Source organism: Callithrix jacchus, chromosome 7 (genome assembly GCF_049354715.1).
Source record: "Callithrix jacchus isolate 240 chromosome 7, calJac240_pri, whole genome shotgun sequence".
NCBI classification, from domain to species: domain Eukaryota; kingdom Metazoa; phylum Chordata; class Mammalia; order Primates; family Cebidae; genus Callithrix; species Callithrix jacchus.
This window is the reverse complement of record NC_133508.1, coordinates 61,380,001-61,403,187: the sequence shown is the minus strand read 5'-3', so window position 1 is coordinate 61,403,187 and position 23,187 is coordinate 61,380,001. Positions and strand designations below refer to the sequence as shown.

General features: G+C 39.1%; 1 protein-coding gene and 1 non-coding gene across 45 annotated transcripts in view; one reads left to right on the top strand and one right to left on the bottom strand.

Annotated features, from left to right (window-relative positions):
* Positions 1-536: 536 nt before the first annotated feature.
* The window catches only part of SRRM1 (serine and arginine repetitive matrix 1), a 29,034-nt gene continuing 6,383 nt past the window's right edge, over positions 537-23,187 (bottom strand). For 5 of the 44 annotated variants that reach the window (XM_078330756.1, XM_078330755.1, XM_009000651.6 and 2 more), the window contains 14 exons: positions 21,387-21,502; positions 19,856-19,969; positions 18,916-19,110; positions 18,511-18,630; positions 16,439-16,713; positions 11,702-11,782; positions 11,107-11,193; positions 9,530-9,674; positions 9,133-9,174; positions 6,432-6,542; positions 4,162-4,626; positions 3,452-3,647; positions 1,877-2,086; positions 537-1,603 (listed from right to left, as the gene is read on the bottom strand). In XM_078330756.1, the coding sequence (XP_078186882.1) occupies positions 1,499-1,603; positions 1,877-2,086; positions 3,452-3,647; positions 4,162-4,626; positions 6,432-6,542; positions 9,133-9,174; positions 9,530-9,674; positions 11,107-11,193; positions 11,702-11,782; positions 16,439-16,713; positions 18,511-18,630; positions 18,916-19,110; positions 19,856-19,969; positions 21,387-21,502 (2,262 nt within the window). In that variant the 3' untranslated portion in view covers positions 537-1,498. Of the gene's footprint in view, positions 1,604-1,876; positions 2,087-3,451; positions 3,648-4,161; positions 4,627-6,431; positions 6,543-9,132; positions 9,175-9,529; positions 9,675-11,106; positions 11,194-11,701; positions 11,783-16,438; positions 16,714-18,510; positions 18,631-18,915; positions 19,111-19,855; positions 20,060-21,386; positions 21,503-23,187 lie in introns of all 44 variants that reach the window. The other 39 variants (XM_078330741.1, XM_078330740.1, XM_009000646.6 and 36 more) reach the window with 15 other exon arrangements.
* Positions 6,281-6,383, top strand: LOC118143526 (small nucleolar RNA U13). Its single transcript, XR_004727727.2, has one exon. It is a non-coding gene; the product is annotated as a small nucleolar RNA U13 (small nucleolar RNA).

Here is a 23,187-nt window from a genome sequence, read left to right as displayed (position 1 = left end):
TTATAGGCGTCAATCACCGTGCCCAGCCCAACTACCAGAACTTATAATCAAATTATACACATCAACCTGCTCAGCTTAGGTTTCTACTGAACTTCATATGAATGTTGCTATTTTACCTCATATTACGTTAACAACTCCAAGTTTCCTCTAAAATTTTAAATGCGTAACGGACTCGACTGTAGATAGCCAAATACTAAGCACATGCACACAGATAGGCGCACACACACACATACACACACCTGACAGAGGGCGTTTCAGTCGTTCACTTGGTAACATGCCAGGCTCCTTCTGCCTCTGGGAGTTCACAGGCACTGTTTGAATGCAATGCTTTTCCTCTTGCCTGGTGGACTTGTCCCACTGGTATTTTTAAATGTTCTATTCACATGCTGAGACTTTCCCTTCATAGCGCTCAATACAGTAGTTGTTCAAAGATAGTAAAACCTTAATTTCATCACCTTTTCTTTCCCTTGCCCAACTCCCAACACACTAAAAGGTTTATACGGGCACTACTAAGTAAGTAAAAGTGAGTGGCAAAATTTTTAAATTTAGAAATTTATTGTTTAATCCACAAGCTTTATATAGCTTTAGTTAAAAAAAAAAAAAAAAAAATCACAACAAAAACAGTGAAACCAAGACACTAATCCAAAGTCTGGGCCCTTCCAGCCTTCCAAATACAAGAGTTCTGAAAGTTGTCTATACCAACTGGAAGAACAAGACAAAAATATGAACAGAGCCATGACATTTCATTAAACAAAATTTTATGTAACTGAAGGATCCTTCCTGGGACTAGCTCATTGCCTTTACAAAAGAAAAACCAAAACAAAAAAAAACAAAACCAGAATAGAATGAGTCCAGTGTTCCAAATCAACTTGTTACACATCAATATAAACCCACAGTGTCCTGGCAAACAACATGCTTTCATTTTCTATCCCATCCTAGAGCTCGAATCCTGATTCATTTCAGCAGAGACTCCACAGGCAACAGGAAAGATTGTGGCATTAAAATATTCATTTATACTTTTGTGGTAGTTCAAAAGAGTGGTCTTATTTCTGGGCAAGCTTACAGACCATACAAGGTCAGAAGCATAACTTAAATGGGTGCTAAGACTCAAATGATAAAAATGTAAAGAAAAAGAAAAACAAAAAAACCAAAAACAAAAAATAAACAAAAAACCCCTCTGGGAATAGCCAGGGCATTTAAAGGAACCATAAAAATGCCAACAGTATTTAAACCCCCTTTTTTAAAAAGGGAATTTTTTTTGGCTTAAAATGTTTAACTCTAAATGAATTATGTCAGCTGTCAATGAAAGAATGTCACTAATACACCGTGGACACCTTTTGCAATGTAAATCCATGCCCTTTTTTTTTACATGGTGAACTTCAACCTAGCAATTATTACAACAAATGTTATAGTCTAAAGCTCAAACACATTTTTAGCAATTTTGAAATTGAACTGCGTACAAACCAAATAAAATTTACATCATAACAAACATTTCCACCTAAGACTGTGGGGACACTTGGGCCTTCCTCATTGATCTCAGGGCCTTTTCACGCAGGTGCTTTTCTAAGTCATCAAGGTTATCTTCAGCTTCACTTTCAGTCTCCTAAAAAAAGAGAATTTACAGGGTTAACAAGTGTTGAGACCCTGGTAGGAAGAGCTGAGTCAAGGGCAGAATCAAAGTGTGGGGATGGTTACATGAGTGAATATACTAAAACCCAGGGAACTACACACTTTAAATGGGTGAACTGTATGGTATGTGAATTTTATCTCTGAGTAGCCAATTAATGGAAAAAACAATGTTGCTACTTCTCAAAACAGAATGACTCTGCTACCTGTATGTATACCGCAAGACGCCATATACAGAGTTCATAAATACCTTCTTCGGCTCTGGCACCGCCACTGGTTCTTCCTGTGCTAATGTGGTTGTGGCAGTTGTAATGGCTGCAGGGGTTAGAGCAGCCGCAGCAGCTGCAGCCACAGCCTTTTCCTTCTTGTGTTTTTTGTGCTTCTTGTGCTTCTTATCCTTTTTGTGTTTCTTGTCCTTCTTTTTCTTCTTTTTCTTTCCACCTCCTTCTTGATCCGAATTCTAGGGAAAAGACAAACAAAACCACCCGGCATTTACCATCAATCTGATTAATATTCTGTCCAACAGAACATTTTATTTACTCAAATCCCCAATGGACAAGTCAAAATTTCTGAAAGGCTTTGGAGGGTGTGAGTAGGGAAGGCCCAAGAGCAATTATCACCAAGAAAAGTATTCAAAGTCAGGGGCTATCTCCAGCTGAATTCCAGTTCCTGAACTATTTGACCTCAGAAATATTGTTGAATTTTTCTGAGACCTTTTTACTTAAAATAAGTGTAATAATCCCCACCTGATAAAGCTCTTGTGAGAATTAAATTGGAATATCTGTAACTCACCCATAATAATATATAGCAGTCTTTTAATAAATGGTACCAGCCATCAGGCTAAACAAGCCTGTATGAATCCCATGTCTCTAGATAGCATCTGAGCTCTCCTATCTTTAGAGCAGGGACAACCGTTTCTTCTTCATGACACACATACCAAATTTATGCAAAAAAGTAGGCTCCGCTATAATAATTTAATCTATATTTCAACTTCACATTTCTAAGCAATTACTGAAAATTCCTCACAATCCAGGTAGCTTGCACAACTATTCAGTCAACCCAATTAAAGATGAACATCTGAGGCCACAGGAGGAGGATCACTGGAAGCCAGGAGTTCAAGATCAGCCTGGTCAACAGAAGACCCTGCCTCTACAAAAAGTTAAAAACAAAAAGTCAGCCAAGTGTAGTGGCATGTGCCTGTAATCCTAGCTACTTGGGAAGCTAGGGTGAAGCAATCACCTGAGTCCAGGAGTTTTCTTTTCTTTTGAGATGGAATCTTGTTCGCCCCCCAGGCTAGAGTGCAGTGGCACAATCTCGGCTCACTGCAACCTCTGCCTACCATGTTTAAGCAATTCTCCTGCCTCAGCCTCCTGAGTAGATGGGACTATAGGCATGCGCCACCCCACCCGGTTATTATTATTTTTACTTTTAGTAGAGACAGGGTTTCACCATGCTGGCCAGGCTAGACTAGAACTCCTAACCTCGTGATCTGACTGCCTCAGCCTTCCGAAGTGCTAGGATTACCGGTGTGAGCCACTGCAACCAGCCGAGTCTGGGAGTTTTAGAGTGCAGTGAGCTATGATTTGCACTCCAGCCTGAGTGATAGTGTGAGATCCTGTCTCAAAAAACAAACAAAAAAACAGATGGACATCTAACCACTGATTTTATGCAATACAGAATCCTGGCCAAATCAGATTTATAACTCACAAATGGGGGAAAAAAAGGTTTAAACACCAATATTTTAATACCCCAATGATACTTTCTCTGCTTCAAGTGACCACATACATGTTTATGAAAGGGTAACCAAAACAAGGTAGACACATACTCTTGGCGGTGACGGGCTTGGTGTTGGGCTTTTGGCCTTTTTGATCGGTACAGCTGGTGACCAGTTTGTAGATGGTGACTGAGACTGGATGGGGGACGGAGGTGCTGGGGGCTTTTTAACTGCTGGCTCAGGAGACCCAGAGACAGATCGGGAGGATGAGACCCTCCTTATAGACTGTGGGCTTGGTGAAGCAGCCCTAGACAAAAAAGAAAACATTCAGCATTGAGAACAGACATCTCTTCACATGAGAAAACAACCCAACTACATTGTACAGCCAGTTAAGAATTTCAAATATTTTTATACCACTTAGATTGCTGGTTGATTCTACTAACATGTCCAATTACATCACCTGTTTCCTAGAGGGTGGTTATAGTCCCATAATCCTCTATCCGTTCTTTTAATACTTCTTATGTAAAATTAGTAATGCCAGCTCCTTACATCACACACAAGAAATATTCTATGTATTACTCGAGTTTAGTTTTGGAAGCATACCCCTCAAAAACAAATTGGTAACTGCTCAGACAAGTAAAAGCCTATGGCATTTAACTTATGCCATAGAAACTATCCCCAAAATGAAATAGGATCTGTAAATAGAAACTGAAATTTGATTTAAAAGCTCATATTCATAACTTATCCCTTTCATATGGGGGGGGGAGCTTCCAAATATACTATGTAAGTATTCCTAACCAAAAAGCATAAAATATTTTTACTTTTTTATCTTTTTAGGTTCCGGAGTCCTGGAGACTCTCCTAATAGGCCTAGTACTTGGAGATGGGGACTGTCTTCTTTGGGGTGATGAGGATGTTCCTCTTCGAACAGGTGGAGGACTTGAGGAGGTCTGAGGAGCTCGAGGCCGTGGTGAGGGCGAATGCCGTTTGTTTGGTTGTGGTGATCGGGCCTCCCGGGTAGACCGGCTTGGGGAAGACCCTTTCCTATGCTTGGATGATAATGAAGGTGAACGTCTCTTGGTGACTGGGGAGCTTCTTTGTTTGGGAGGTGGAGAATGGGAGACCCGATGCTTTGGTGGTGGAGATGGTGATGCTCTTCGTTTAGGAGGGGGAGGAGGAGAAGCTGTTCTTCTCTTTGGAGGTGGAGAAGGAGAGTATCTCCTTTGTATTGGAGGAGAATATCTTCTAGGAGAAGGTGAGCGCCGACGTGGGGGTGGAGAAGGAGTCCTAGAAAAAACAGACATTATTAAGCTGAAAGGCTCAACAAAATATAGAAACAGGATGAAGAGAAAAGTAATCGGTAGTTTTGGCTACACTGTAGTTACCACTAGGCAATGGGGAATATATTTATAAGTGAACACGCCATCTTTATAGTCTTCGTTAAATATCAATAAAACTTGCTTATCTCAGCTGACTACACCACAGGGCATTTTGTCTGCAGGACTAAGTACAAAAAGGAAAAAAAAAGACATTTGGATGAACAAAAATTTGCAATTTTCGGAAAAGGTGAATTTGTCAAGTCTTTTAACATCTATATGAAATCAACAATGTTTTTCTGTAAAGAGAATCTTGCACTGTAACGAATTAACTGTGAACATCAGTTATTATATAATAACCAAGTAACTATATTAGAAGGACCCTATTACAGTCACTTAGGAAGTCCGTGCTTTCAAGAGCATTTTATACAGTATCCTCTCTGAACTAGCATTTGGACTCTGTATGAATAATTGACTTCACTGCACAAGCCTTAAAGATACTTCTGCCTCCTCTCAAAGACTGTTCCATTTTCTGTCTCAAAAGACCACTTTTCAACAGAAGTCTACTATTGCTAGGCAGAATGCATTTTCAGGAAAGACCAACTTGGCCTTCCTTTTAATGCTTAATTCCTATACAAAGCTAACTTAGCTCTTAGGAATTAGACTTGACTATAACATTCAGCCCCAACTGCCTAATTTCCTCTTGGATCTTGCAGTCTTTTAGCTCGAAGTAAATTCATGCCCAGAGTTAGCTTTATAATAGGCCATATACTTTGGCAATGTGGTAGGAAACAGTTTCATCACCATATTTGGGCAATTATTTAGTAATTCTGAACTCCCCATTTTCTCACCTGAAAACTGCAAACAATAACAACTATTAAGCAAGGTCATTTTGAGGACTAGTAAAGCATATATAGCACCTAGACTTTACAGGCATGTAATAGGCATTCAAGAGTGGCAGCCAGGCCGAGTGCAGTGGCTCATACCTGTAATCCCAGAACTTTGGGAGGCTGAGGCGGGAGGATCACCTGAGGTCAGGAGTTGAGAGCAGCCTAACCAAAATAGTGAAACCTCATCTCCACTAAAAATACAAAAACTGGCTGGGTGCAGTGGAAGGTGCCTGTAATCCCAACTACTTAGTATTACTAAAACAGCAAAACCACCCCATCTACCAAAGAATGTCGTCCCTTTTCTATTCTAGGACCTTACATCTCTTTAGTTCCTGGCCAATCTGTAACTGTCGTTGTTTTGCATGACTGACACTTTTAAATACTGGTCAGGTATTCTGCAGAATGACTTTCAATTTGGGTTTGTCTGATATTTCCTAATAATTAGACTGAGGTTTGGCATAATTGTTAAGCATACTATAGAGGTATCCAGAAAATGCTACAAAATCTACCTGTTTGCCCATTTAAAATGTACAATTAAATGGTTTTAGTATATTCATATAGTTCTGCAGCCATTACCACCCCATGTCCACCCCATCCTAATCTATTTTCTATCTCTATAGATTTGTGTGTTCTAGACTCTTCATAAAAATGGAATAATATTTGATCTTTTACGACTGGCTGAACCACGCTAGTCCACTAACTCTAGTAAGATGTAATAATCAGAAAAATTCAGAGATCCTTCTGTAGTTCATAAGCATGGTGATTGGGTTTTCACACACACACGAGATGTGCCTCTCTCCAACCCTGTTATGAAGTGGGCACCATTACTCATCTTATGTGTGTGGAGGGCTGGGAGATGCTCCAGTTAGCATATTTGGCAAAGTACCTTCGTCGTGGCGGTGGTGTGGGAGACCTGCGCCGTCGAGGAGGAGGGGCGGGCGAAGGAGACCGTCGCCTTCTGGTGGGTGGTGGGGTTGGACTTCTCCTCCGTCTACCACTAAACCAAGAAGAATTATAGTTAATTTTTTTTTTGAAATGAAGTCTTGCGCTGTTGCCCAGGCTGGAGTGCAATGGCACAAACTTGGCTCACTGCAACCTCCCCCTCCTGGGTTCAAGTGATTCTCTGACTTAGTCTCCTGAGTAGCTGGGATTACAGGCCTATAGTTAATTTTGAGTCAGCTGCATCTATAGTTAAGTGATCCAGAAGACATGGTTTCAATTATCATTAACCCCAAGGGCAGCAATGGTTACTAAGTTTCAGAACACTATTTTTCAAAGTATAAGTCAAGATCATTTCAAGACCCTGGGTGGCAGCATTTAAAAACTTAATAATATCCCCTTCCTTTTCCCCCTCCCTCCCTCCCACCTCCCGTCCTTCCTTTAAAAAAAAAAAAAAAAAAAAAAAAAAAATCAACAATAAAACCAGAGTGTTTTACTTGTGACAAAGGTAAATACCATTTTGTGAAATTTTCGTTTTACTCTGGATCATAATGTAAAACATTCTTGACATGACACAGAGTGAAAACAGTTTGGCAACACCGCATCAGAGCACTGCTTTTTATTTGGGATACACGTTAGAACCACCTGGGAAGCTTATGTGAGATTTATGTCTACCAGGTCTGGGCTAAGGTCCAGTCAGGTGTTTTTTGGAAAGGCTCTCCAGGTGATTCTGATTCTTTGTTAGGAATCAACTGCTTTAGAGACTCTAATATATAGAAATTCAAAAATGCTAAGTCTCAAGTGGCTTAAGACCCTAATCTGGATGTCTCTGCTCCACGCTCTTATTTCTTTTGCCCAGGACAGGACTCATGTTTCCTATGAATCTGAAATTATGTTTTGTCTTGGTTCCCCTTTGAAACTAAGGAAAGCTATGTTAACCGAACAGACAAAATCCTAAAATTCATTACCAAATTTTTCAACTTAAATTTGCTTATGTTTTTTGAGGACTAAGGCTTCACACTGAACACTTTACATATAAAATATCTGAAACCAGGCTCGCTCTCTCTCCTTCTAAAATATGATACTGTAGCATAATTCCAAATAATCCTTCCTCCATCTCTAAATCCTAGGAACCTGATGGCAATTTCTAATAGCATTAAACTTGAAGCTGCCAGTATATAATTATATATATATATTTTGAGACGGAGTTTCACTCGTTACCCAGGCTGGAGTGCATTGGCGCAATCTCGGCTCACTGCAACCTCTGCCTCCTGGGTTCAGGCAATTCTCCTGCCTCAGCCTCCTGAGTAGCTGGGACTACAGGCGCGCGCCACCATGCCCAGCTGATTTTTGTATTTTTAGTAGAGATGGGGTTTCACCTTGTTGACCAGGATGGTCTTGATCTCTTGACCTCGTAATCCACCCACCTCAGCCTCCCAAAGTGCTGGGATTATAGGTGTGAGCCACCGTGCCTGGCCTAAAATATTGTTTAAAAATGATGAGAAACAACACAAAAATTTCCTGGAGCAATAAGCATCAGTGTTGATTTTACTGCAGTGAGAAATCTCTTTCCAGAACAGAAAGTAGTTCCATAATTTGGTGGGGAGGGGAGATCAAAGAGAATACATTGCACCGCTAATCTAACTCCGAAAAGCAATTGTTTAGTTGCTGTGCTAGCAACTTCACAAAAGCCAGAGGTAATTACAGTTGGGAAAAGAATGCTTTAGTATCCAAACTGATCTTTTTTAGGTTTTTATCTTTCAGTATCAAGCAGAAGTTTTCTCCACAGTGTAAATACCCTGTGCTTTGCTCCACCAAAATCACTGCTTACTGGTTCCTTTCCAAGAAAATACTCTCACTGATTAGATTACCTAAAAGAACACAGCTTCAAAAATTAAGCTACAAAAAGGACAGTGGGATAGCTTCTGCAAGGATAAATACTTCAAAATTCAGTAGCAGCTAAGGCCCCCAAAAGCAGAAAGCTGGTTAAGACAGACTAGTGTAATGTCGAAGGCATAGGTCTAATATTTGACTTTGTCACTTTGTGACCCTAAGAAACTGCCACATCAGGGCCTCTGTCTTCTCACTTATGAGATTAAGGCCTGAATTAGGGTTTGGCTCTAAAATTTTACATTTTCATGGTCACCCTGACACTAATAATCAAAAGTTTCAATAAAGATATGCAACCCACCTTTCTACTACTAGAAAGACTGAACAGGGCCAAAGTCTTCCAATCATTTTTAATACTTCTAAAGTTTCTCCCTAGTTTTTCCTGCCCTCCCTAATGTCATAACAAATACACCCACAAATCTAAGGAGCAATTAATCCTATCTCTTGAAGAGTATACAGATACTGTTAAAATCTGTGTGCCACTTGATGTATGGTGGTGCAAATTATCACAAAACAGTATAACCAGGTATTAAAAATCTAAGTTCAAATAAGGGTCTAAAACAAATAGCTCATGTATAATCCTATCACTAATCTAATGTGTTTTAAAAAAATACTCAAACCAAAACAACTTAGGAACTGGACAGCCATAGCCACAGCTACCATACATTTAAGAATGAGGCGAGGTCACCTAAATAGAAAATTAAGTTACTAAAACTTTTGACATGTAACCCTAATTTACAAAGTAGTGTCTAACCAACCTTTTAGTCACTGGCGATTGCCATCGCTTTCCCATCTGCATCCTGAGAGCAGTGGAGAAAAACAAATGTCAAGAATTCTATTCACTCAATTATTTACTTGGGTGGATTAAATATCATTAATGCAGATATTTAAAATATTCAAAGATGTTAAGGAGTTACTGCTGTAACTGTTTGGTTTATTCTTCTAATCATGCACACATACATGGCACAGTGGTTTAAAATTTACCAGTTCTAATTAAATAACCACCCAACAAAGCACAAAAAACAACCCTAAAAACCAAACAAAAATCCAACCATATCCAAGTACTTGAAATGAAGGAGTCAACCAAATTCTCTAGTCCCAAGTTATATGACAATTACAAAACATCAGTGAAGACCACTGAAGAAAAGATGTTACCGAGGGGAAGTCTCTTTTTGGCGCTTTCGTGGTGATGGAGAGGCACTCCGGGAAGGGGAATGTCTCCGCCGCCTGCCAACCTCACCATTCTTCACATGGGATCTCTTGGGTCTTTCATCTTCTGAAGAGGAGGAGGAGCCAGAGTCTATAATTACATAACAAAGAAAATGTTACGTTTGTGTTTGAATCTATCCAAGTTTTCCAAATCTAGGTGGATGGAGTGTTCACTAGGATAAGTATGTATATAAATAAGCCCCCAGTTTTGAACAGAATCCTTATCAATATATGCTCAATGATTTCAAAGCCAAGTATATTCATTATACAAATAAGACACAGAAATCATTTCCACAGTACAATCCAATCAAGATGGCACACTCTGGGCACAGTGGCTCCCGCCTGTAATCCCAGAACTTTGGGAGGCCAAGGCAGAGAGACTGCTTGAGCCTTCAGAGTAGCTGGGATAACAGGCCTCCACCATCACACCTAACTAATCTTTATATTTTTAGTAGAGACAGGGTTTTGACATGTTGGCCAGACTGGTCTCCAACTCCTGGCCTCAAGTGATCCGCCCGCCTCAGCCTTACAAAGTGCTGGGATTACAGGCTTGAACTAACGCGCCCAGCCTGGTATATTTTTGTAATACAAAAAAATGCAACAAGCAAAATGAATAGGGTAGTTTTTTTTTTTTTTTGGGAAACAAAGTCTTGCTCTGTCACCCAGGCTCCCAGGCGGGAGTGGAGTGGAGTGATCTCAGCTCAATTCAACCTCTGCCTCTAGGGTTCAAGGGATTCTCTCCTGCCTCAGCCTCACAAGTAGCTGGGATTACAAGTGTGCACACCACTATGCCCGGCTAATTTTTGTATTTTTCGTAGAGATGGGGTTTTGCCCTGCTGGCCAGAATGGTCTTGGACTCCTGACCTTGGCCTCCGAAAGTGTTGGGATCACAGGCGTGAGCCACTGCACCCAGTCTAGATTTTTAAGAATAGGAAAAGATGTTCTAAATATACTGTTAAAAAGGGAGGCAACGTATCTACAGAACCCATTTATTACAGGTCAGAAGCAGAGCTTCTGTATGGTTTTTTTCTTTTCCTTTTTCTATATGCACAGAAAATTCCTAAATAAAAGCATTGGAGGGTTGGAAAAAGAATGGTACTTTTCTAATTTTATACTTCTGTTTTCTGTTTCACTATTGCATCCTAGGGACCTATTACTTTTATAACAATGTAATGGAAGATTAAATTTTGTAGAAGGACTTAAAAAAAAAAAATCCCACCTTCTTAGACAGATTTCTACATAGGCAAGTAAGTACCCATGCTGCACATAGATGTTTGTTTATTTATTTATCTATCTATCTATCTATCTATCTATCTATCTATCTATTTTAGAGATGAGGTCTCACTGTGTTGCCCAGGCTCGTCTTGAACTCCTGGGCTCAAGTGATCCTCCCGCCTCAGCCTCCTGAAGTGCTGGATTACAGACCAAGAGCCACTTGCACCTGGCCTATACACAGATGTTTATATATCAAATATTTTTTATTAGGAAATGTAGTAGGAAAAAAATGTAATCACTGCCCATACCAGAGGAAGACTGCTGGTTTTGTCGTCTGTACTGGCGTCTCTGCTGCACAGAATCTGCTGCAGCCATTTTGCCACCTTTATCTTCTTCTGAAAGATGGATGCATTTAGAAAGTGTTTCTTTAGTTATGCATATAGAAAATTTGACATTTGAATAGGAAAACAGTCTCTCAAGCCTTCATCTGGTTGGATCAAAAATACCACTATTTTTTTTTAAAGTTGTTTAAAATGCCAATTTACATGTTGATTTAGACTATCTTCACCAAATATAATCAAATTTATTTAGGCATTTATTAAAGGTCAGGCTGGGTGCCAAGCATTTTACAAGCAGATACAGTTAATGGTCAAAAACCTCTACTGTCCCTATTTCAGACATGAAAGAAGTAAGGTTCAGATAAGTCAATCAAAATATAAACAGTTAAATGCTGGAATGGGGGATTCCAACCAAGTTTGTTTGACTTCAGAGTCTTAGCTCTTATCCTATACTTAACTGTCAAGCAGGAGGGGATGACCAAATGTATAAAAAAATCAACATCAGCTTTAAGAAAACACACACACACACACACACACACACACACACACACACAACCTAACTTACCCGATTCAGATAACTCTACTTTTCTAGGCTTCGGTGCTGGTGAAGGGGATTCTCTTTTCTCAGTACCTTTATGTTTTGTCACTAAAAAAGAGTAAGAGTGGGGAAAAGGCTTATGTACAAAAAAGGGGCTATACAAGATACTTTTAATTTTTAAAATTTATTATTTTTAAATAAAGATGGGATCCAACAGTACATTAGTCAGGCTAGTCTTGCAATCCTGACCTCAAGCAATCCTCCTGCCTCAGCCACCCAAAGTCTTGGGACAACAGGCATGAGCCACTGCACCTAGCCAAGATGACTCTGGTATCACAAAAATGGGTGTGACTATTCTAAAAAATAATTTACTAAGACTTTAAAAGTTCCCTCAAGACCTTCTTGTCATATCTGAACACTAGCTGAAGTGAAGCAAGAATTTTTAAATGATTAATGAAAGGCCTCAAAAAGTTCTACAATGATTTCCAAATCTTGAGATTCTCCTAAGAAAAGCAACAGTTAAGAGAAATTGAGAGCTGCTACTGAGTACTAGTTGAGCTCCACAATCTAAAACATACACCCTCCATACCCACACTCACTCTCTCACACTCAACTTCAGAGACTTCATCAACCTTTTAAGCAACCTCTATAGGTGGGTTCAGAAAAGTAAAAGATGATAAATGATGAAGAAATAGGATCTGATGAAAATTTCACAAAGATATTTGGTCTATAAAAGAATGGCTGCCCAACAGGCTAAAGGTTCTTTATATAGAGCATAATCTTCACAATAGCACAAGGGATTTAAACCACCCAATAAAAAGAAGTAGACCGCCACAAATGGCAAAACTTATTAAATACGAAGACTCAAGGATTCTTTCCAAAGAGTTGTTAAAAAAAAAAAAAAAAAGGTATTTCTATACCTAAGGTAGTAAGAGATCAGTGAGTATCCTAGGAATTATCCAACTATCTTTTAACAATGACAAGGAAATTGTTAACTGCCTTTTTTAAGCCTGCTGTATTATACATACTATTAATACTGTTGCTAGTATAACATCCCTTTCTCCCTGTCCCGTTTCACAAGAGAGGAAACATGAGGCTTAAAAAGAAGCAACTTTACCTCAGTCACAAGGCAATTTAAGTGAGCTAAAATGTGAATCCAAGAGTCTATTTTCAGGGCATGGGTTCTAATCTGAACTACCTCTGCTTATAGTATCTGTCAATTGCTACAACAAAAATCTTTAAGTATATTCACATATAATAATATATATACCATAGATTAACCTGAAATACCACTTGAGAACATCCCTATAAGAAATAAACCTACAGACAATTTGATCCCTTCAGGATCCTTATACCTGTCTGGTGTGATTAAAGCAATTACCATGGAATGTTTGACTCAGAATGCAGATAAATCTCATTTAACAGGCACTCACATTCAGAATTCTACAATGGTTTATTCCAAGGGGCAGTAATTAGAGAACCAGTGATCTAACACAGTAATCAAATCTTTGCTAAAGTAGTCAAAATGAAGAATTTACCAGTATGCCTTTTCAATGAACAAACTTTTATTAAAATTTCTACCTAATAAGCCATTTGGACAAATCACTGAATTGGGTAAAGAATGGTTATCACTCAATTAGATATCAGGAACCATGAAAGTATGAATAGCAAAGCATATTTAATACTTGAATCTTAACAAATTCTAAGAAATAATAAGTATCATCTATATACTCCTATCCTGGTTCAATACAATTGAATCATAGCATTACTGACATCATAAATACTAACACTTCAGATTTCTTTTTTTCTAGATGAGACTTTACACCATTTACTTTGTTAATTTACATGTTAATAATTTATTTTTAAGTATTCAAGGGGCAAAATTATTCTAGCATGAAGTCAGAAATCTTAGAAGGCAACTTTAAAACCAGAATTTTAAATTTACTCCAACAGTCCTATTAATTATTAATCTTAGACCTGCCCAAACGATCACTTATAAAGATAAGTTACTCTGTGACCAGCAACAATAAAGTAACCTTTAAGTGTCTAGATAGCACAATTTATTTGGCCAAGCTAATCTAAATAAATCAAAACTACCACACCATCACCAGCAGCATAGATAGTGGTAACATACTTCACTGTGTCACTAATCAGTCCAAGCACTATATTATGTACTAAGGTAATGCCAATTTAACTATGAGATGTCAATAATTACAAATGTTTCCCCTAAGATCCCTTCAGATGACTATATACTGTACTCCAAATAACCTGTAAGTTTCCCAAAATGCTTTTCCTGCCTCCCTCCCACTCCATTTGCTCACTGTCAAGAGCAGAGCCCTAAAGCCCTGATTAGTAGCCACTACAGAAAACGTAACTGTAAGACCTATTACATTTCAATGATGTTACTGTTCTAAGCAGTAGAAACTGTTAAGTAATTTCTGAAATCATACTACCAGGTAGAGAAGCTAAAGAATTTTACCCCTGCCCTCCCTCTCTCACCGTTAGCAATCGAAGAGGAATTCTGGGGTAGAAAAATTGGGAAAAGTATCCACTATTTAACTGGGAATGACAACTCAAGTTTTATCCCTAGTTGGTTGACCTTAACTAAGCCACCTAACCTGAAAATCTGTTTCTTGATTACAACTGGTAAGGTCTTTTCTAGCTCTGACATTTTATCAGAGGGCTGGGATCGGTTTAATATAAAAGGTCCGCGTGTGGTGGCTCACACCTGTAAGCCCAGGGGTTGGAGGCTGCAGTGAGCTATGACTGGACTGCTGTACTCCAGTCTGCATGAGGTGAGATGCTGGTTCTATTTTGAGGGGGTTGAGAGAAGAAGTTTTTTCCAAGTAGCTCAAACCAACATTCAGCTTCAGCAGTGGGAGCCTGTGACTATACTGCTTATAACGCCTCTTTTTGGTAGGGTTTTAGGACATGGAAACCCTGTCCTAAGACCCAAAGAAATACTTGTCTTCACCATGGCTTACTTCTTTCCTATGTACATATCAACTCTGTCTTGTTGCAAAAAGCATATGCCAAAACATGAGAAATAAGCCTCTGTAAAGATCCTTTTAAAAAGGTACCTAATATTTCTTAACAACAAACATATTTTAACAAGGATTTAGTCCTGTTTGGGTACTTCTGTAACTCTTTGGCTGTATGATGTAAATAGAAAAAAAATCATCACTTCATGTGCTTTTGCAAAGTTAACAGGTGTAAACATTTATGTTTTTTTTTCCCCAGAGACATTTGTGCTCCAGACAAAGAATAAATATTCAGAAGTACAAACTGCACAGGAAAAGACAAAATAGGTCAGGGCCATGGGCTTCAGATTTGGATATGGAAACTGAAAACGGACTGAAATTTTCCCAATGCTGAAAAGCAGTATGGTGCATGAGGTTATGAAAATAGTGATCCTGGGGACCCTCTCTCAAACTGAGGACTGAACCTAGAAAAGTTAAAGGCTTCTCTTTCACTAGCTGCCTGTCTATGGGGCTAACAAAAATGGATATGTCTTATTTAATCAATGTTATCACTACAATAAAAATGTCACAATTCAGAAAACATTACTTTTCAAAGACTATCATCATCTGCTGGTCACCCTTTCACTCTGTCAGCTTATCTATGCCTGTCACAGACACAAAAAAGGAAAGCAAAATTTCCCTTTGTAGGTATCACCACATTGCAGCCTCCAGGAGTGCGGAGATAACGCAGCAGGGTGAGTAATTAGCAATGCTGGTCTCATCAAGCTCACTAAAATGTATAATGAAAGTTTTGCCCATCCTCATTTCTTTGTTTCTAACCTGAAATTTTCTCTCTCTTTTTTAAGAGTCAGGATCTCACTATGTTGCTGAGGTCAGCCTTGAACTTCTGGGCTCAAGTGATCTTCCTGCCTCAGCCTTCAGAGTAGCTGGGACTCTACAGGCTCCATGCCACCACACCTGGCTCTAACCTGCAATTTTCAATATGGTCATAATAACCCCAGTGTATGTTAATCTACGGATTGCTCCTTAAAATTCAATTGCTGTAGCAGCTTTTAAGATCCTCCCCGTCCCTTACTACTCACCTTTTAGGCTGTGTGTATCATTCCAGCCCTAAGCTCCAGAGAGCCTGGTTCAAATGGACACTACTGTTTTTTCCATGCATATTTAATGCTCACAGAACAAACCCCAATAGACCACAACCTTCACTCAAGACTAACACAGCATTCTACTTGCCTGGCAGGATCACAGATCATAAAAATTCCTCAGAAATCAATCTGCAGAATAAAGCAAGGACAACACTCAGAGGAACCCTGCCTAGAGCCTAAATTAAAAAAATAAATCAGCTTTTAAGAGGACACTATGTCCTTTGCTTGGGAGCACACGCAGCCAAGAAAAGAACTTTTGAGAATATGAAGTCCTCTTACTTAAGCTATCAAACCAAAAATCTTGAAAAAAGTTAACCGGCCTCTTAGTAATAAAATGATCCCTTATCATGCCAACACAAACTCTGATGTTACCCCAACTCAAATAGCCCACGGCTGGTAACAGATTTCTCCATCTGCGCAATGCGAGAGGACATTGCTAAAAACGAAACTCTTTTAGACATAAAAAAGCCCCAAGATTTTAAAGCAGGAAAAGAAGTAAGCCTATAAGCAAACCTACAGAGAGTATCAGATACAAATATTACCTAGCTATTTCATACTTCGAGAGTGAACAGGGAGCAGTAACTATGCTTTATAGTCAAAGGAAGAGAGAACATGTTTCATATGTGTTTGATTTTTACCTTTACCTGAAGTTCTCCCTGGAGACACGGAAACACGACTTTTTCTTGTACGGTTTGACTGCTGGGGTGTTGGGGAATGCCGAGTTTTGGGTGGTGGAGTTGCAGGAGGTGATGGCCTGTGCCTTCGCCTTGGAGGACTTGCTGAAGGAGATAACCTACGAGTTTTTCGAGGGGGGCTGGATGTCCTCTTGGGAGGTTTCTTTGGTGGTGACCGGGAACGAGATGAAGAGGATGATGAGCTACTCCCAGACAAGGATGCTGACGAACGTCTTCTTCTGTGGAATAAAGTATTCATATTCACTAATTGTACACTTACAAAGAACAAGTATGAACAGTTTACACAAAAATACAGCTATTTTTATCCAACTTTTGAGTTTATGTAGCTAAGCACATAAATGAGTCCAAAAGAATGGGAAAAAAACCATAACCTAGGCCAGGAAACAGCTAGTTCTGAGACTAAATAAACAACTTAATCTGACATACGCTTCTGTCTGTGTTCTCTCTCCAGTTATAAAACTTGTTAGGTTGAATGCTACAACAAAATAACTAACTAGTCCTTCTGCCTTAGGAATGGTATTGGTGTTTTGGAGTTTGCATACAAAATTTGGGTGGCAAGGTATTTTTCATTTAATAACAAAATGTTGAGAAACCTTTAGGTTGCATTTTTTAAAAAGATGTGCAAGACTAAGAATCATTTAGCTACATAAACTTAGAAGCAGGGGCCTCTCGAATTCTGCGGCAAAATTTGTGTTAAGTTCTGTTGCAATTATGTGTACCTGCAGAATTCACCTTTGGCGGAAGAATTCCTGAGAACCTGAAAAAAAGAAACCCTACCTTAAGTGTGAGACAAAAACTGGCTGAAAGGGAATCTTAAAACAATCTGCAAAATATTCTGAATGCTAAATGGCTGAGTAAGCACAATTAAAACATGCTGTTTGCAAAACTCCAGTATAAGAAACAGCTGTTTCCACTAATTTCGTACTAGGAAGCACCAGCATTACTTTTCTCCTAAAGGGGAATTAGAAAAGTGTTGATGCATGAAAACCGACTGACCATTTACCTCTATGAACAGTTAACACATCAGTTCTTTTAACAATAGCAATAGTTCAACATACCTTGACAGCTCCCTCCCCAAAGAAAATTTTCAGAAGTATGGGACTCTGAAAAACCTAACTGCAGAAACAAAGTAACTCTACAGAGCTTATTTGATGTTTCCTCTCTTAATTTCCAAATTGATTTAGTTACCTGAAAAAACTTCAAAAGATTCAAACAAAAAATTCTGTCCAAAATATAACTGGAAGCTTCATCATTAGTGTTCCTTCGAAAGCCAGGTGAAATGTATTGTCAAGAAGCATAAAAACTCTGCCACCAGTGCACTAGGACTTTACTTTGGGTAGATTCAGCCACAAACTTTTTGTTTAAAGTGATACATCCAAGATCCAAATATTTTATCTTATGCTCATTTTAGAATGATTTAAGAAAAAAAAAACAAAACACTGGTACAGTCGAGGTTTTCAAAAATAACTAGACATGAAACTAGTAATAACAATTTTTTCTATGGAATATAGATGTATTTTCCTGGGATTATGGAAAACTTCCAAGTTATGCTAGTTCTGTCTGAATTATTTATAAGCCTCAATACTTCTGTAATGAAAAAAACTACATAAAAATGTTTTTCTCAAAGTATAATAGCAAATGAATTACTTTAATACTGGTAAAAGGAGCTTACTGGCCCTATAATAAATACTTTTCAGAAGCCAGTTAAAAGCCCAAGAGCAGGTGGCCAATTCCCTTACTTTACATAGGCTTTCTTGGTGAAGTCTAGAAGGGTAAAAGTTAACAGAAAGTACCAATTTGTCATTTATTTTCCAACACCAGACTAGACATTTATCACATAACATAAACAACTGCATTACGCTTAAAATGAAACACGCTCTTTAGAAGACATTACCTAATGAGTTCTTTCCTCCAGGGGACATTAAGTTAGAGATTATTAAGTTAGAGATTATTCTAAAAGAAAAATTATCAAAAACTGCCAAACACTTGACACCTCCAAATTTAAAAAATCTCACCGTCTTACTGGTGATCTACTCCTTCTATGCCTTGGTGGAGGAGGCATTCTCCTTGGTGGAGTTCTTCTTCGAGGAGATGGCCGCCTTCTTGGGCTTGGCCGCCTTCTAGGTGAATATGATCTGCCACAATAAACAGAATTAGGTCCTGAATAAACCAGGAGTGAGGAATTTCTTGGCTTAGTTTTCTCAATGGCCACATTTAAAAAATAAATTTCAAGGATCACAATTTTCTATTATGTAGAGATTTTCATGGCACACAAAAAAGTATCCTCAAATTTTCCATGTACATTCGAACAATATTTGTACTAAACATCGTCCACCGTTTTGAAATTATTTATCTAACTGTACCCAGTAGAGTAGCATATAAAACCCAAGATCTCTGTTGATCTTAGAGCCACAACTCACCTCGATCGAGATCTATGGCGCCGTCTTGGTCGAGTGTGAGAAGGAGAGCGGGACCGCGTCCGGGATCTTGATTTGGAGCGTGACCGAGATCGTGGTCGCGTCTTTTCCTTCTCCTTTTCTTTTTTGGAATTTTTTTCTGGAGAAGGTTCTTTAGGCTCTGGTACAGGTTCAGGTTTGGGAACTTTCAGAATGTCACTGTGGAAACGAAAGCTTATTTTTTTTTTTCCCTTCTTCTACTCAGACTTCTAAATTATTATATAATGATGTAATAAAAATAAAGTCTTTCTTCCTTTGTAAAACTTTCCAAAATTCACGGACTTGTTTCTTGCTCCAAAAGATACATATATACCTATCAGTGAAACCCAGTGAGAAACTAATGTACATTTTATTTTCTTCTGTTGAGATAGGGTCTCACTCGGTCACTCAGGCTGGAGTGCACTGGAGCCTCAACCTCTGAAGCTCAAGTGATTCGCCCACCTCAGCCTCCTGAGTAGCTGGGACTATAGGCATGTGCCACCATGCCTAGTTAATTTTTTTTTTTTTTAAAGTATATCGAGTTTCACCATGTTGTCCCAGGCTGGTCTTGAACTCCTGAGCTCAGGAGATTCACCTATGTCAGCCTCCCCAAGTGCTGAGCTTACAGGCATGGGCCACCCCATACATTAAGTGCAAAGTTGTCCACAATACATTGAAAAAAAAAGCAAGGTACAATATATAAAATACCCGAGGCAATACAACCAAAAGATAGCAGTGGTCACCACCTTTGGGGCATTTTCTTTAAATATATTCTCCTAAACAATTTCTTTTTAATAAACTAATTTTATAATTTAAAAAACCCAAAAGGAAAATAAGTAGTCTGATTTTAACTCAGAGATGTCATATTTGCAGTCACTATCAACAATCTAAAATTGTGACTATAAATGAATTTTTATGTACTTGCCTAGTAGAAGTGGCCTCTTGTACTGAAGGTTCTTTTACTTTCACTGAAGGTTCTGGGAGCTCTGGAGTTTTTTCCTTCTTTTCTGGAGCAGGGGAAGGACTCCGGCTCTTGGTTCTGTGACGGGGAGATCGAGAATGACTGCGCTTTCTCTCTCTCCTGACAGGGGAAGATCGTCTTCTAGGGGAAGGAGATCTGGATTTGCGTCTAGGACGAAAGTAATTTTTTTCAGGTTTTTGAATGGAATGGGAGAGAAGAGTCAAAGGGAGAAGTGAGGATTAATCTTTAGTTACACTGCTGTTGTTTATATCTGAGATGTTTCCCTATGGAAATAAGACATCTTAATCTCATCTACTCTATAGGGAAGAGAAAGATAAGCAAATGAAAGATACCATTCTCGAGTATCAGTTATAAGGGAGGAAAGCACTGAGTTGGGACTCTAGACTTAGGTTCTTAATCATTCCCAGAGATCAAAAGACCAACTTTTCAGAGGCAAAGAGGATGCTTTAAAGCAAACTGATAATATTTGACAATAAATCAAACTCCCAAACATATAACATTTAGATGCAGAGAGATTACAACAGAGTTCATCAGAAGAGCCTTGGTATGCCAGAAAAATGACTAGTGCCATTAAGGCAACATGTTCTTCAGAAAAGAGAAATAGATCAAACATGCAGAAGATAGCTTTTTTGGAAGAGGAGAAGCCCTCTTTCTTTTTAGTAGTAGCTTGTGAACTTGAAGATTTTCTTCTTATTCACATGGAAGGAAAATGGCAGACATACTTTATCAGTAGTCAAGTAGTTACCAACATGACAATTTATGCTTAGCCCTGTAGGTATTACTTCCATAAGGAGGTTTTAGTATCAAATATATAAATGAAAGGGACAAAGAAATTACCTCTTCTCTTTACTTATTCCAGCAGACATTTATGTAAGAAATAAGCAGAACCCTAAAAATAAAAAGCCTAATGGAGTTCTCACCTCTTACCACAAACACAGAAGCTGAGTCGTGGATTTAAAAATGTGAACCTAACAATAGTCTCATTGGAAGAAGAAAACTAAATGATCTGAAGTTTGGGTTCAGTACAACCATCTAAGAAAAGCAGAACAGGGAAGTAGGTAAGTATTACATGAATGGCTAATGAGTACAGATTTTGAGTACAGATTTCTTTTTAGAAGAAAGGAAATTGAAAGAAAAATGAGTCAGAGTACATTTTAAAAAACAGTTTAAAAATTAACTGTTATGAACTAAAGCAATATGGAAGAAAAGTTTCAAGTTTTGATTTAGGAATTTAAAGTTGGATTAACTCATCAAGATTTGCCAGACACTTATTGTTAAATACTCTGTCTCAAACAAAAGATGACAAATTTCTTTAGTCCAGAGGCAAGCCACAGTTCACCATGAAAACTGCATGATGGAACAAATTCCCCGAATAGTGCTGTTAGATTCCTTTTTAACTAAGGAAGTTTCTACACACAGAATTTCTCAAGACCTAAAGTACCTATAAAAGAGTTATGCATCTATTGTATGATACCTTCTTGGGCTACGAGACCTCTCCCTTTTTTCTCTGCTGCTTTCTTTCTCTTCTTTATCCCTTTTATCTTTGTCTTCATCTTGCTTTTTCATAGATGCCAATTTTTCTTGTTCAATCTGCAAAGACCAGGTTTTCAAAGTACACATAGTTGAACATTTGAGAACAACAAACTGAAGACTACTTTCTACATCTGTTAAACACTAATGCTATTAACTGTCAGCCTCTTCTCTTGAACCAGACTGTTCTTTCTTCACCCACACTACAGATACACATTAAGATTGGTATCATCACCACTCATTTACAAATAAATACTTGGTGAAAATTAATCTCTGAGACCTGAACTAAAGAGATGTTTTCAAGTTTATTTAAAAAAAAAAAAATCACTTTCACTGTGACTTTATTCTTCTGGGATTTCATCTGTATTGCCCATATTAACAGCTTATGCTGGCTGGGTGTGGTGGCTCACGTCTATTAATCCCAGCACTTTGGGAGGCTGAGGGTGAGCAGATCACTTGAGATCGAGAGTTTGAGACCAGACCAACCAACATGGAGAAACCCCGTCACTACTAAAATTACAAAATTAGCCAGGCATGGTGGTACAAGCCTATAATCCTAGCTACTTGGGAGGCTGAGGAAGGAGAATTGCTTGAACCCAGGAGGCAGAGGTTGTAGTGAGCTGAGATCATGCCACTGTACTCCAGCCTGGGCAACAAGAGCAAAATTCCATCTCAAAAAAAAAGTTGAGTGTGGTGATGTGCGCCAATAATCCCAACTACTCAGGAAGCTGAGGCAGGAGAATCGCTTGAACCCAGGGGGTGGAAGGTGCAGTGAGCCAAGATTGCACCACTGCACTCTAGCCTGGATGACAGAGTGAAATTGTGTCCAAAAAAAAAAAAAGCTTATGCTGGCCGGGCCTGGTGGCTCAGTAATCCTAGCACTTTGGGACACCAAGGTGAGTGAATCACAAGGTCAGGAGTTCTGGACCAGCCTGGCCAATATGGTAAAACCCCATCTCTACTAAAAATACAAAACAATTAGCCAAGCGTGGTGGCGCTTGCCTGTAATGCCAGTTACTCAGGAGGCTGAGGTTGCAGTGAGCTGAGATCGTGCCATAGCACTCCAGCCGGGGTGACAAGAGCAAGACTCTGTCTCAAAAAGGGAAAAAAAAGTTTACGCTTACCTTTTACACTGTTAAATTCAAATTTATTTATTTGTTTGTTTTTGAAACAGAATTTTACTCTTGTTGCCCACGCTGGAGTGCAATGGCATGATCTCAGCTCACCACAACCTCTACCTTCCTGGGTTTCAAGTGATTCTCCTGCCTCAGCCTCCCAAGTAGCTGGGATTACAGGCATGCGCCACCACGCCCAGGTAATTTTGTATTTTTAGTAGAGATGGAGTTTCTCCATGTCAGTCAGGCTGGTCTCAAACTCCTGACATCAGGTGATCCTTCCGCCTCGGCCTCCTAAAGTGCTGAAATTACAGGTGTGAGCCACCACACCTGACTTAAATTCAAATTTCTTTTTAAGCTACATGCACTCACATAGTAAGAATTTGGGGCCAGGCGCAATGGCTCAAGCCTGTAATCCCAGCACTTTGGGACGCCGAGGCGGGTGGATCACCAGGTCAAGAGATCCAGACCATCCTGGTCAACATGGTGAGATCCCGTCTCTACTAAAAATACAAAAAATTAGCTGGGCATGGCGGCGCGTGCCTGTAATCCCAGCGACTCAGGAGGCTGAGGCAGGAGAATTGCCTGAACCCAGGAGGCGGAGGTTGCGGTGAGCTGAGATCGCGCCAT